Consider the following 13,002-nt stretch of genomic DNA (forward strand, 5'->3'; position numbering starts at 1 on the left):
CACAAAAACATTTATTTGACAAGTAGGGAAGTCATGGAGTTTAAATGGAAGAAGAGTATAATTACTATCAAAGATATTTTAAGGTAATTTGGGCTTTGTTTTGGTAATTAGCAAGTTCAACAAATACTTCTTAAAGGTAAAAGAAAAGCCTACTTCTCTTGTACTTAATAACATAGGGCCAGCACGGCCAAGCGTGTTCAGGCGTGCGACTCGTAATCTGAGGGTCGCGGGTTCGCATCCCCGTCGTGCCAAACATGATCGCCCTTTCAGCCGTGGGGGCGTTATAATGTGACGGTCAATCCCAATATTCGTTGGTAAAAGAGTAGTCCAGGAGTTGGCGATGGGTGGTGATTACTAGCTGCCTTCCTTCTAGTCTTACACTGCTAAATTAGGGATGGATAGCCCTCGAGTAGCTTTGTGCGAAATTCAAAACAAACAAACAAAATTTAATAACGTCTGATTACCTTTTGTTTTTCCTCCCCAAACTAACTCTCTACTCCTTCTGTACCCACCCTTATAAAGAAGTACTAGAAATGTCACTGCCTATTCGCTAGTATGACTCGAGGAAACATTTCAGATTTGTAGCCATGTTTTCATCATGTGACATGAATTCTCTGTCTGGCTAGTGAGCACCACAAGTTTCTAAACTAGAAGCATAGCCTACAACAATGTACACATTATATACTGAATGACCAATTTATAATTACTAAAACACGTTATTGCAGAAAATACAAAAGAATAGAGAATAAATATTTTGTACAATGCACTAGTATTTTGTATTCGATTTAAACAAAGTAGTATATCTTAGTTTCATGCTACCATATAGTTCTCAATGTTTGATTGTGAAATATAGTTCCATGTGTCCTATATTATTCCATATAATTCAATGTTTTGCTTTATTAATTTTAATATAAATCTATACATCCTTAACAGTATTCATACTGGCACTTTGTGCAGGTCAAATCATGGTTATAAGTGTTCCATCAACCTCTCTTTCCTTTCAAGTATCATTTCACAACAGTTGTTGCAAATTTGGAATCACTATTTTGTTGGAAAATAGGTCCCTGTTGCTAAGATAATTACTTGATGAATAAAATTGCTATAATGCCTCTCAGCATTCATGGTACCACCACTTTTAGGCAAATCTCCAGTGGCATTAGTTGAAGTACCGCCTGCACTTGTAATGACCCCCCAGAATGCTTCAGTGAAGATGTTACTATGGTACCATTTTATTCTCTGCCATCGAAAAAATCTCTCATAGATTCGCCTATAAAGAAAACATTATTTAAACTCTGTTGTTTATTTAACTGTCTTTGATGTTGATATGTATTTTACGCTGTGGTTCTTAGCAGCTTCATGCCCAGTGAAGCCATTGTGTGCTAATGTGTGTCCTTGATTGTTTTGCAGATAATAATCACACATATACTTTCAACTAGAACACTGATAATATCTCTGCTACGAATACACCTGAAGTTATTTAATATCATTTTCAAGTGTTTGGACGTTCTTTCTCGACCACTTCAGCTGCACTAATTTTATATCTCCTCATCAAAGTTTCCATACTGCTCCTATTGAAACACATAAAATTGCGCCTTAATCTTCCACATGTAGAGCCTTCATTAGCAAAAACTTTGTTTGTTTTCAAGTTTGTTACGAGGTGTTTGTGCCCTTTGAACCACGGGGGTATTTACTACATAAATGCTAACGTTAATGTGACAGCATGTACTTTTATGAGTATTATTCTAGATTCTGATGTGACGCTGTCTGATTGGTCGCATGACGGCCAATCACAGAATACAGTGTAATACGGTGCAATGGAGAAGCAAACTTGTAATATTTGCATTTTATTTATTATTTCAATACCTTTTTTCTAATACTGGTAGGAAGGTCCACAAAAGTGTACTTATTAAAATACTTTTCTAGGTACCACAAGCACTGAGATGCAATTTAAAGCTTTTGTAAACAAACATGTGGATCAAGAATAATATTATATAAGGAAATCTACAATCGAATCAACGATCAAGATTAATTGATCACCAAATTTTCAGTCTTCCAATGCTACTTTAGTATGTGAACTCTATCCTTAAAACATGATCGTTCCTGCGCTATTGTGTACTTTTCAAAATAGATAAAAAAAACAACAACATATAGCTTAGTAATTTTTATAACACAGAGTTGAATTATAAGACCATCGATAAAGAAGATTTTTTGTTTGTAATTAAGCATGAAGCTACACGAAGGGGTATCTTGGCTCTGGCTACCACGGGTATCGAAACCCGAACTCTAGCGTTGTCAGCCTACAAACATACTATTGTGCCACGGGAAGGGAGATGAAGAAGAAATAACAGCATATTTTCTTATGTACCAGTACATAAATATAATAAAAAGAAAGTTAACTTACCGTGATGTGTGTCCAAAATTGGGCAGTTATAGCTTATGATAGAAAACTCTGATATTTTGATATGTCACCTAATAAACTATGCCAAAGTCACCAATACACCATGAAGCGGACACATTATTTTATATTTAATTCAGGACTAATATCATAAAATACTGCTCGACACTTACGTTGGGATTTGACTTATACATTAGTGATGTCGAGAAACCCACTTGTTAAGAAATTTATATGCAAAAACGGCTCGTTTTTGCAGATAAATGACTTATACATTCATAGCATATGTGATGTGAATACCAAATTGCAGATGTCTTAGATATAACAAGTCTTGAACTTACTGAATAACTTGCCTCCGAACTGCAGTGATATGTATTTTATATATTGTCGAAAAATACGAACGATTAAACATATTCCAATTAGGATTAAGAAATATCTCATGTTACACAAGACTGGAACAGTTACCACATATTTTGATTTAATATTTTACTACATTTTGAAAGCATGGTAAAAGTAAAGCTGTTCTTACATAAAGTTCATTTCACATTTGTTTTTTTTTTCATACACATATTTAAGTATATCTTATGCAGACAAAGGATATTAACCTTTACTGAAAAATCTTAAATTTAGTAAAATCATTTTTCTTTTCAGGTTCCTTGAAATTATTAATTAATATTTTACAACGCGACCGTTCCAGCTGTTGATTTGCCTAAGAATATTGTCTCCTTGAGAATCAGTGATAAAATCCAGGGCTCGATTCATCACGGTGGATAGAGTGCAGGTGGCAGTGTAGCTTTAAGATGGACAAACAAGAATATTAAAACTGGAACATCTCACTGCATATTATAGGTCTGTGCTGATACGTTTTATCCTGATAATCAGTGGCGTATTTAGGTAGGAGTAGAGGAAGCTCAGCCCTAGGGTCCATGGTCTTAATGGGGGCCTATTGATAATTTTATTCTATGTAAAATTAAATGGGATGTAGGGCCCACTGAAGATGTTAGCCCCTGGGCCCACACAACCTTAAATCGGCTACTGCTGACAATAAAGTATATTATTATACTTTATTCGGGATTACTTTTAGTAACAAAATCTGACAACTGGAAATAACCGAAAGAATAATGTCTTATTTAGCCTTATTTGCAATTGATATTATACAATAATTTATCAGCATTATCATTAGCACATTTTGGACATCGGATATATTTTTAAAAATATTTTAATAAAACTTTGCATTTAATATTTTACAGCAATACTTTATCGTGGAATAACTCGTTGACGATTACTTCTATAATTATTATACTTCACGGACGTAGCAAGGTGTGGTCGAACCATTACCCTAATATTCTTTAAAGTTGCGTACAATGAATCAGCTTATTACTGTAGGCTAAGCTGAGCTTCTCGTTGATTTTACTCTCTTAAGTTTGAATAATTGCTTTTGCTACTTGCATTTAGGTTAAGATTAATTACAATTTGTTTTGTGTGTAGAAGAAAAAGTCCACATACTTTGTGTTTTCCAAAACATCACCCTCCCACCCACACAGGCATACACATCAGCATGTAGTACCGGCTACGCCCCGATACTATACAACCACATAGAATAAAAACATCACCCACTCACCCTGGCATACACACAACCATGAAGTACTGGCGACGCCCTTGTATTAATATAATTGCATAGAATATACAATCCTGTAAGCCGGACTACATTTTTAGTCTATTTATTTAGAGCTGTTGTACATCACTATGATACTTAAATAACGAGTTTTATTAAAACACACACATACTATAATATCCGTGTTACGTCTTGGTGAAAGTAATTGCCTGTATTCATAGTTACCACTAAAGTAAAGTCCAACTTCTTTATATTTGACGTATATTAGTGAATTCGTTTTCGTGTGTAATTGTATTGTATATAGATTTGGTTTCTAGATGTTCCGTCCTTTTAATTTGGATCACTCGAAAACTACAAGCTGCTGCTAACTGCAGTACGTACTATCGATCGCTAATTGTCTGTTGAAAAATGCTGTATACAATATCCACTGTTCAGGGCTAACGCGGCGCTGTGGTTAAACATTCCAGCAACGGGAGACATTACATAGTTTGTTGTTACGTCTCACGAGTTGTATTGTCTTTAAAGAATACAAACTTACAGCTCTCTTTTAGTAATCAGTCGCTACTCAATGATACATAAAAATACGTTTCGGTAAAGGTGGTCGGTATCTCTCCACTTCTCTATTCGAAGGTGTTGTAGTAGCTTGTGTCAACGCTGTTTTCGGGTTTGAAGCGTGTTACGGTATTATAGATTTTAATTCGTTACAACGCTTCAACATAAAGCAGATATCAATATAATTCTTATCGTAACGTAAGCATTGCCAGATTCAAGGAGCTTGCAAATCTACCACTGTTACAATTCATCATATATACACATATAATTCTTTACTATACGTTTAGCAAATTTTAAAAGTTCAGGGATAAAAACGCACCCGTTCCATTTTGTCTATCGTCTTGCAGCTCTAAGAAGCACGTGAATTATCGACGTCATGTCGAAGTCTGCAACACCAATTAAAAAGGTTCCAATCCATCTACAGGTAAGTTATAACTAACAGAGTTTATTCGAGATATTTGATTTATCAATATTTATTAAACATTAGGCCACGTTAATAACGCTCAGTAATCAATCATGTCTTTTGCTTCTCATCTAGTTTGCAGTAAATTTGCCTTGCTCTTTGTGATCTGGTCATTTTATTAGAAACCCCAACATGCTGTGAAACTCTAAAACTGGAATTAGGTTTTTAACTTTATCAAAGTAGCAACAAAACAACAAAGAAAGTGGTGATTTGACTAAATGCTTTATCCCTATTTGGAGCCATCCAGTGGTACAGCGGTATGCCTATAAACCTGGTTTTGACATCCATGGTGCGCAGAGCACAGATAACCCATTGTATAGCTTTGTGCTTAACTCCAAACAAACTATTAGGATTACTGACATTTGTAGAACGCTACATTTTTATGTATCTACAAAACAGACTGATTGGCTGAACCTATAAATGCAGAAAGCTAATCATATCAGATTTAGTCTGCAACTGAATTGAAAGGGACATGACAGGATACACACATAATTGATAGTTCTTATTAAAGACCACTTCTTCCACTAGCTGTTTCAAGCCATTTGTTCATTATCAACAGTGGCAGTTGAAACGAAGAAATATTCCTCCTCGCAGACAGCTAGAGGGTAAAGACAATAGGGCAGGGTGTAAAACACAACAGGTATTCTAATGTGTTATTTTTGATCGAATCCTTCAGCATTTGTGAGGATATAACTATCTCGGTCTTAAAACCGCTTATCTATAGTTCATAGAAAAAAGGACAGCTTCAGTAGTGCTTAAACCGTAAACTGAATATAATGAACTATTGGATATACATGCATTCATCAGAAGAGTTGCATTTGTTGCTTTTCTGTACTGGTGGTGGAGTAGAATCATGGACAAGTTAAGTGGATATAAGCATACATCTTTATATCGTTAGGACAAACTGGCATATAAAGGATGTACGCTAATTACACCCTTCTTTACCAAAGTACCTTAAAGAACTATAATGCTATTAGATGCACTTTATATAAATCTTAATAAGCCTTTACACGCTCAAGTTGTCAAGCGTGAAATATTATTGATACTGAAAGATTCGTGGGAAAATAACATTTCAATTGCAAAGAAAATGACGTTTAAATAACTGACAGGCAGATTACAGGCGAGATTAAGTTTAACATGACACAAGGTGACTGGTTGAAGAGATAAGAAATAGAAAATAATGAAAAAAAACATTCGTATCTGAAAACCGTATACAATTATGTACAATGAAGATAATCAAAATCAATTTTACTAAAATTTTCACAATAGAGAAAGAAACAATGATTAATTTGAGTTTAAGCCTCCGGATGGGAATTTTTAAAAGAAAAAAAATATTCTTATGGTTAGTTTTCTATACTATTACTGAAGTGCATTTCTTGAAATATGTTATTAATTAGTTTTTGTAATCATTAAATACTAATAATTAACTAGTTTTTATTTTACGTTTTGGCTGTTATTTGTCAGTCGTTTCTATCTTTTAGAAGGACTGTTTATTTGATGTTAGGTGTCAGAATCTGGGCTGGGCCTTTTTGGTGCGTTTTCGAAATATCCCATTATTTTAGAATTATTCCAATTCATCACAAGGTATTCTTCTCAAAACTAACTATGATTGATAAATGTCTTGTATATTTTAAAGTTTACTGCATGCTATTAATCAGATAAATTATATGCAACTGAGCTAATAAGATATATAACAGTTTTCGAAAATGAATAATTTAATCTTTTTATTCTCATATAACAGTTTTCGAAAATGAGTTGTTTAATTTTTTTATTCTCCTTAATATCGTTCTGTGACGTATGTTTTAAGAGTTTCTTTAACCGTTTATAACGGGTACTTTATTATCAAAAGGTACCTATTGTAGTTTTGTATTACTAGTTCAAAAACGCCTTTTTAAAAGATATTTAAGTTTGGTTTGCTTTTAATTGAGCATAAAGCTACACAGGACTATCTGAGCATGCCCACCAGGAGTATCGAAACCCTATGTCTAGTATTGTAAGTCCTCAGATATACCGCTATGGAGATTAACTTTGGAACCTCCTGTGAAGGCATAAAACTACCGTGATGTTATATAAAGATGGAAAATAATTTCACAGTGTTTTAAGAAATATAAACTAGAAACTGGATTAATGAATTTAAATCTAAATTAGAAACTGGAGTAAAAAATCTAAAATAGTTGATTAACTTATTTATCATTAAAATGCATGATCTGCAGTTAGAATATATACATTAGAATAATGAAGTGTTTTACGTTAAAATCAAACCATAAAATGTATGAATTTCTGTTACGAGACGATAATTGGGCCGTCCATCGTCAATACTATTTTACACAACATGAACGTAAATCTGAGTAAGTTATTTGGAAAATCTCGATCGTCAGAGAGCTGGTATAACATTTATACTTACTGGGCAGTTATTGATAAAAAAAAAAATGCATTTTAGATTATTGTTATGTTTCAAAGAGTTAAACAAAGCTGGTTTTAATATGCAGTGTTTCATTGGTCGAGCATTCTCATTAATGATGGTGTTAAAACAACAGCCACCAGACGACTTCCTGGAAACCTTGAAGTGTGGGATGACTTTAAACTAACGCTCAGGTATAGGTGCATGCAAATTACAATGACACAAAATAGAAGAAAGAGAACCAACATATAAGATTTAGGAAGAGCAAAACGAGAATTTTATTTTACTATTTTCACAGAAAAGTACATAAAAAACAGATTAATTTCGATAAAACACGTTAAAATGATAAAAGCGGAAGTTGTATTGTGTAAAACTTGTCAAAACGATATTCTTAAATATAAAATTAAACGTTCAAAGCGAAAGAAAAATGTTGTCTTTGATCTAAGGAATTTGATAAATATTTCTTTAAAGAAGGTCGTCACGAGGACTTTATTCAACCTTCTGCGCATGCTTTTTTACAGAACAAGGTAATCAAGATTGTATAAACTGGATAGATGAGTTGTACAGTAAAATTTACTGATATGGAAAAGCACATGTACTCTCATTATCAACCGATACATAAGGTATATAGAGAGTAGACAAATAAATTTCGAAAATCGATCATTTCAATTTTTGAAAGAAAATGTACGTCTGATTGAGAAAAAAATGTACATCTGAAATCATTAAATTTAGTTGTTCATGCTCGGAGCTGTTTAGAAACTAGTTATGTTATAAAAACTCATATAAATTGTTGATTTGTAATTCTAGCTCAAAGCCTGCTAACTTATATGGCTTAAGTTATCTACTAACATACGAGAAAATATTTAGAAACTGTGTACAGTCAACAGTATATCCCTAATGTATATGTGAAAGCTCAGCAGTCAAATTATCCAGGAAAACGAAGTTAAGGACGCCATGTTTTTACTTGTATTTGCATTTATAAAATTTACTGTATAAACTACATCGTGTTTCATGAAACATGAAAGCCTACTCGTTATACTTGTATAATATAAGCATATTAATCCCAGCATATACTTTAAAGTGGCTTTGAACTATCGAGTCTATAACCTGTTTTACAGAACAAGGTAACCGAGAATGTAAATTATGTAACAACGAAGGTTTTCTTGTAATGACTTTTATGAGCAGTTGGGTGTTCAACTTGTTTTCTCTATCGAGGTCTCACAATATTCTTAAAAAGACTAACTGCTCTATCAATTCATTGGTTTCCTGACATCCTGAATTAGAAAGTTGCTTGTTTTTGGTAAGCATAAAGCTGCACAATGAGCTATCTGTACTGTGCCCTCCACTACTATTGAAACCCGGTTTCTAGCGTTATAAGTCCAAAAACTTATCACTATGCCACAATGAGTAAGAATTCGAAAGTAAATGTTTTTCATACTAAAATGTCAAGTGTGTTTAATTCTTGCAGGTTTTTTTTTTTTTTCAGAATAAAGATAGAAGTTTAAAGTATTTACACAAACAAATTTTATGTAGCCTTAAAATGTAGACCTATATGTATAGTGTCAATAACTTACATCCTATGTGCATCACAACACTAATAAACAGGAAATAAAACGCGTTCAATATTCAAGAAAACATGGGTTAGAGATACTGTGGAAATTTAAAAGCTTTATTTATGAAAATGTCACTTGATAGCCCGTTGGATATCCTTATCTTTATGGCATAACCCTTACCCTTATTTAACTGAGTTACTAAGGGGACCCAAAACGCCAACAGAAAGCTATACAGGATTGATTGGCATGTGAGAATGAATTTACAGGGTCGCTGAACCAGAACCTGGCATCGAATTTTGTGTTACTGGTCTCTTTCAGGGTCCCAGGGGCACTGTTTTTGAAATTTTGTTAATATCTCCTCTCCCCTTTTAGAAGGCAGCAAGACCAAGTAATTGGGGACGATAAAGAAGTTTAGTACCTCTATGAATCTTGAAAGGTTTTTGAACCCCACTACAAAGTGTGGATAATTTATGTTAATATCAGTTCAATCTTCAATAACTTATTTAATCTAGTTTATTTAAAACAAAGTACAAATTATATATGTAAAAACAGCTGGTATGGGTGGAAAAACACTATGTAGAGGAGCGAACAACGTTTCGACCTTCTTCGGTCATCGTTTTTTTTTCCGTCAAAATATTGTTAGGTTTGTTTTAGCATAAAGCTACACAATATGCTATGTACACTATGTTCACCACGGAATGGAATCTAACTATTATTGTAAGTAAATTTGGTAAATGGGTTTTAGCTGTTTGAATTACTTTTCTTTAGACCTAAACGTCCTGCTTTCTAGAGGGTTAACGGTATGTTTATGGACTTACAACACTAAAATATGAAGTTTGGTTATCAGCGATGAACGCACAGGGTAGTCCAATGTGGCCTTGCTCTAAAGTATACAAATAAACAAACCCAAACGACAAATATCTTGTCGTCACTCGTTCATCCTAGTGTCGAATCTTGTTTCTTGAACTTTGTTGGTTTGTTTTGTTTGTTTAGAATTTCGCGTAAAGATGAGTGAGGGGTCTCTGCACTAGCTGTCTCTAATTTTGCGTGTGTGTGTTTGTGTTTTTCTTATAGCAAAGCCACATCGGGCTATCTGCTGTTTCCACCGGGAAAAATCGACCCCCTGATTTTAGCTTGGTAATTTCGTAACCTTACCTCTGTCCTAGCGGGGAAGTCTAATTTGGGAGTTATAGACTAGAAAGCAAAGACAGCACTACCTTCCGCTAACTCTAAGGCTACTCTTTTACCAACGAATAGTGGAAGTGGTCGTAAATTATAACGCCTCCACGGTTGAAAGGACGAGCATGTTCAGTGATGGAGAACACGAACCGGCGACCTTCAGATTACGAGTGGACCTCCTGGAACACCAGGTCCAAACTTTGTTGGTTACGGCAACAAAAAGTATTTAAATGTACTAAAAAACAATATCGATTGGAAATTTTGTGTCACATCTTATAGGCATATTTAAACTGTCATAATATTTAAATATTCTGACATTAAACTGATGTAAGAATTAGTTTATTGTAGGAAAATCGTTTGCTTTGAAGTAACGATGTACAACGGCAACTAAATTTGCGTATAGGAAAAAAAACAAACTATGAAGATATGATAATTTAAAATGCAAAACAATGGTTTCCATAACGTAATACAGTAAGGATATTTTAAAACTAATTCTTAATTCGTACAGATGATAAATGTAAATTCACCATATTCAAACAAAATATTACTTCGAATATACTTCTTTATATTAAACATGAAATTAAATGTAAACATTGATATATTTGAGATTTTATTACAAAATAAACAGCAACTGTTGACGAAGTTAAACAAGAAAATATAAATAAAGCGTTTTCACGTTCATAACCGAAATCAACCAAAAACCAGCTCAGCTCTAACAAATAACCAATTTATATTTTTTAAAGAATTAATTTCAAGTGGGTTTGTAACTAAACCATTATAATGGTTGATATTAAATAACATTTTGTTTACTTTATAGTTCATTAATCCCACAACGTCTTCTTTTGTAGTTACTTTATTCTTATTGTTTTGCGTGTCAGTTTGTTTCTTTGTTTTGAATTTCGCGCAAAGTTACACGAGGGCTATCTGCGCTAGCCGTCACTAATTTAGCAGTCTAAGACTAGAGAGAACGCAGCTAGTCATCACTGCTCACCGCTAACTCTTGGGTTACTCTTTTACCAACGAACAGTGGGATTGATCGTCACATTATAACGCCTCCTTGGCTGAAAGTGCGAGCATGTTTGTTGCGATAGGGAATCGAACCCGCGACCCTCGGATTACGAGTCGAACACCTTAACCCACCTGGCCGTACCGGGCCTTTGTGTGTCAGTAAAAATAATTTTACTCACCTCGCAAGCTGTGTGTTAAAAATGCAATAAATCTGTTATAGGTGCACATTACCAAAAATTTGTATACATGTGAAAATAAAATTTAGTTATCTTGTACAAAGTTCTTTGGGCAATAGTTTTCATATGCTTGCTTCACTTCGTCGGAATTTTGGTCTTATAGACCAGGGAGAATCAGGTTCGCTTTAACTTCTTTCTCCTGTCTGTGCAATAAATTTCTTTCATGCGGTGTCTTAATCCGTTAGACCACACAGAGTTGAAAGTTTTTCGATATTGAGAAAGCAGGCGACAATTCATTCATTTTTATTGAAAGTATCGAAGATAGTTTCTGTTAATCTCACCAGGTGATCAGTGGTATGTTTAAATTTTCTAAATCCATTTGGAATTTCGGGTAATTTTAAACTGATTTCTAAGTAACTTGAAAGCCTATTGTTAATTATTTTTTCAAGAATTGTTAATATACAGCTAATCAGGCTGATCGGGAGTTAATTGTATGGTTTATTTGCTGGCTTTTCTTCGTTATGGAACATGAGGACTATTGCTTGCTTCCAAGAAACCAGGAAGTATCCAGAAGTGAAGGGTAAGTTGAAGAGTGCTGTTAAGTGTTCATACAGTCTCTGAGCAACTTTTTTGAGGAAAATAGCTTGTAGGCCACCTTTTCCTGGTGCCTTATTTTTTGTGGCTTTTATAGCTAGTTTAACTTCCATTTCCGTGACAATTTTAGTGAGCTGGTTGGATTTTCTCTTTCATCCAACTTTGTTGATACGTTCTTTATCAGGTCGCAGGAAATCCAAATTATTTATTCCAACACCTTGACAGCTACTCTCAGTCATATATCTAGCAACAACTCTAGTACTAATGTTGTTCGACCTCCTTTGTTTTAGTGTTGAAAAGGCAGACGGAAATAGAAACGTTTATTTAGCTCATTATTTCTTTGAAACAAATTCTAAGTTCACGTTTTAAAGATTATTACGCAATTTCATGTTTGTTTTCCAGTTTTAACTGTAGTGTGATTCTTTCAGTTTAACACCACTGTAATAATGAAAATTTAAACAGTAAATGTATGATTATATATTTTAATGCATATATAAATATACACGTACTGTACTCTCAAAGTATTGGGACCTGGGGAAAGTTGGCTTTGTAATTTGCTGACGAAATCTAATTTTAATACCAAATTGGCCCACGTATGATGTTAATCATAGTCGCTGCTTTCCTACTATCATCTATCAGCAACTGTTGATGTAAAAAAGACTGCCACTCGTCTTGCAAATCAGTTACAAGTGTATCTGAAATTCGACATTTGTTATTTCAGAAAACATTTCAACAGTCTGTGAGGGCTCAGGTAGACTGAGTCGAGGTTGTATTAATCGAAATAGGTTTCAGGTTTTATTAGTTTTGTATCACTACTGAACACGACGTATTATTCATTATCATGCTGTGAGAGCCATAGTTCTTTCAAATAGCATTCTTTGTTTGTTTGCTTTTGAATTTCGCGCAAAGCTACGCAGAAACCATCTGCACTAGCCGCCCCTACTTTAGCAGTGATGGACTTGAGGAAAGTTAACCAGTCAACACCACCCACTGTCAATTGTTAGGATACTTTTTTACCAACGAAGAGTGGAATAGACCATCACATTATAACGCCTCTATGGCTGAAAGG

General features: G+C 34.1%; 1 protein-coding gene across 5 annotated transcripts in view; it reads left to right on the forward strand.

Moving 5' to 3' along the window:
• The window catches only part of LOC143223208 (dihydropyrimidinase-like), a 105,649-nt gene that overhangs the window by 25,965 nt on the left and 66,682 nt on the right, over positions 1 to 13,002 (forward strand). The window contains exon 1 of one of the 5 annotated variants that reach the window (XM_076450820.1): positions 4,467 to 4,983. The exons of the other annotated variants lie outside the window; for them this stretch is intronic. Coding sequence (XP_076306935.1) covers positions 4,936 to 4,983 — 48 coding nt within the window. The 5' untranslated portion in view covers positions 4,467 to 4,935. Of the gene's footprint in view, positions 1 to 4,466; positions 4,984 to 13,002 lie in introns of those variants that run through there. 5 annotated transcript variants of the gene reach the window in all.

Source organism: Tachypleus tridentatus, chromosome 8, assembly GCF_004210375.1.
Source record: "Tachypleus tridentatus isolate NWPU-2018 chromosome 8, ASM421037v1, whole genome shotgun sequence".
Classification (NCBI taxonomy): Eukaryota; Metazoa; Arthropoda; class Merostomata; order Xiphosura; family Limulidae; genus Tachypleus; species Tachypleus tridentatus.